Source organism: Onychostoma macrolepis, chromosome 23, assembly GCF_012432095.1.
Source record: "Onychostoma macrolepis isolate SWU-2019 chromosome 23, ASM1243209v1, whole genome shotgun sequence".
Lineage (NCBI taxonomy): Eukaryota > Metazoa > Chordata > Actinopteri > Cypriniformes > Cyprinidae > Onychostoma > Onychostoma macrolepis.
In genome coordinates, this window is record NC_081177.1 from 127,501 (window position 1) to 130,000 (window position 2,500).

The 2,500-nt window shown below is 42.1% G+C and overlaps 1 protein-coding gene across 3 annotated transcripts in view; it reads left to right on the top strand.

The window, feature by feature from the left end:
* corin (corin, serine peptidase) overlaps positions 1 to 2,500 on the top strand; it is a 40,705-nt gene that overhangs the window by 19,428 nt on the left and 18,777 nt on the right. For all 3 annotated transcript variants that reach the window (XM_058762518.1, XM_058762517.1, XM_058762519.1), the window contains exons 14-16: positions 484 to 591; positions 680 to 793; positions 878 to 988. In XM_058762518.1, coding sequence (XP_058618501.1) covers positions 484 to 591; positions 680 to 793; positions 878 to 988 — 333 coding nt within the window. The remainder of the gene's footprint in view (positions 1 to 483; positions 592 to 679; positions 794 to 877; positions 989 to 2,500) is intronic.

Consider the following 2,500-nt stretch of genomic DNA (forward strand, 5'->3'; position numbering starts at 1 on the left):
ACGGTCAGCCACTTCAGAGTTCCTGCTGCCAGTGCGAAAGCAACCAGGAAAATGGCCCAAGGGAGAAATTGGTTCTCTAGGAACGACCCTGCTGGCTAGTTCCTGGAACTAAGTTCCTAGAACTACGCGGTGCAAAAGCACCTATTGAAACCCAAGTGTCACCCAATGCTTTTGTCCATATAGTGCAGGACAAATGCATGTCATCAAGTCAACACATCTGTTCCTGTAGCACTTTATACAATACAGAGTATTCCAAAACAGCTCCACAGTAATAAACAGGAAAATAACAGTGCATAAAATGCATCAATTATGCATTAACTAACTAACTCAGCTGTAAAGCAGCTCAACAGGAGACAATCATTGTTCAGATCAATACATGTCAATGATTTGATGATCATGCAGTATCCTGAAAACAAGACATAAAAGCTTCCCCAGTTTCCCATGAGGGTTAGGTGATCGTGTGTGTGTGTGTGTGTGTTTCAGAGTGCTCACCCAGTCACTTTAAGTGTCACTCGGGAAGGTGCGTCCTCTCATCCAAACGCTGTGATGGACACACAGACTGTGATGATGACAGCGACGAGGAAACATGCGGTGAGTAAAACACACTCTTGTGACGTGATGGGTAGCATTATCCCGCTCACAAACATATCCGGTGTTTCCTGTGTGCGTCTGTCACTAGGGTGTGTGGAGCGGGGCTTGTGGGAATGTCCCGGAGACAAAACCTGCATCCATCACAACATGATCTGTGACGGCTTTCCTGACTGCAGCCAGCAGGAGGACGAGAAGAACTGCTGTGAGTGAACGACACACACACACACAGAGAGAGTTTAGCAGTGCTGGTGTGTGTACGTGCTCATGTGTGTGTTTGTGTTTTCAGCTGTGTGTAGCAGTCATGAGATGGAGTGTAACAATCATCAGTGTGTTCACCGCTCACTGTGGTGTGACGGCAGGAGACACTGCTCTGACAGCTCAGACGAGTGGAATTGCGGTAAGAGACTCCAGATCTTTAAAAAATTTATTTAGTTACCACTTGTAGTACACTTGAACCATCTTTCATACACTAGTACACTCAAGTGTACTACAAGTGGTGACTAAATACATTTTTTAAATACAAAGAGAGTATGTTAAAAGTACATTTTAGTTCATATTCATGGTGTCCCAAAATAGCACAGTTGAGAACACTTAGATGATCTTTAGTTTATCTTAAAGGGGTGGTTTACTGCGATTTCACTTTTTTCATTTTTTAACTGTGTAAGTACTTCCCGGGTTGCATACGTAACAAACCCGTAAATTTGCATCAACCCCTCCCTCCGGAACATGCCAAAGAGGGGGCAAGGCCATGTTCTGCGGCTTTGTCGAAGAGGAAGAGTTATAGTGGAGAGTTGTAGTCATGCCGTCGAAACGGTGTTATTTTCACCCAGCTGTCAGGTCTTCTGTGTTCGGGCTTCCTACGGATGCTGTAGTTCGTCAACAATGGTTAAAATTTATGTTTGATTATGTTCCTGACAATTAAAATCCTAATTTAGCTCTCTGTGCTGCGCATTTTACGGAAGACAGCTTCCAGAATCTACACGAGTTCAATGCCGGATTCACACAGAAACTATTACTAAAACATGGAGCGGGTCCAACTTTAAAACCAGAGGCAGCAGTTGTTGGGCCACAACCTGTAAGTAAGATTTCATAATTTTAAATGTATTTGCATGTATAATTTCAGACGTAATGTTTTAGTTTTATCAAGGACGTAAACAAATGCCAACGCTGGCTTTAGTAGCCAGTTAGTTAAATACTATTTCGTGTGTCTATGACAAACGCGTACAAACATTTGCACTAATTTTGTAAATGTATTGTCCGTGTATACTTTATGACGTAATTTTTCGATTTGATCAAGAACGAAACACAAGCCAACGCTGTTTGGTTATAGTGGCCAGTTAGTTCGATGCTATTTTGTGTGTATAAGACAAACGTGTACGAACTTCAAAAAATGATATGTAATCACAACAGCAAACTTCATTCAGAAACGTTTGTAAGAGCCGTGCTTGCGGAAGTTCTGCTTGACTCTCTTCATTACCGCTTTCTGGGTCTGATTCTGGCTCAAACTGATACGGCAATATTGACACCATTATTTACATTTGACCGGAGCACATGCAACTGTCGCCTGTGAAGGTAATGAGCGTGAAGTTTCCGGAGAATGTGCAGTACGCAGTTTAGCCAATCACAACACACCGGCCCAGCTGACCAATCTGAGCCCATCGCCTGTTTCTGAGGGAGTGGTTTCAGAGAATCAGGAAGTCAACCGGTCGTTCAAATGACAGAGGAGAAAGCGGCTTACAATAAACGTGAAATATATGAAAAATAAGGCGTTTTTTAACAAACGAAACACAAAGACATGTTATATTGCACCCCATAAACACAATCAAGCAAAGAAAAAAGCAGTAAACCACCCTTTTAAGAAATACTAAAGAATAATTTTTAGTTTAAGTACAAAATTAGTGCGCAAAAA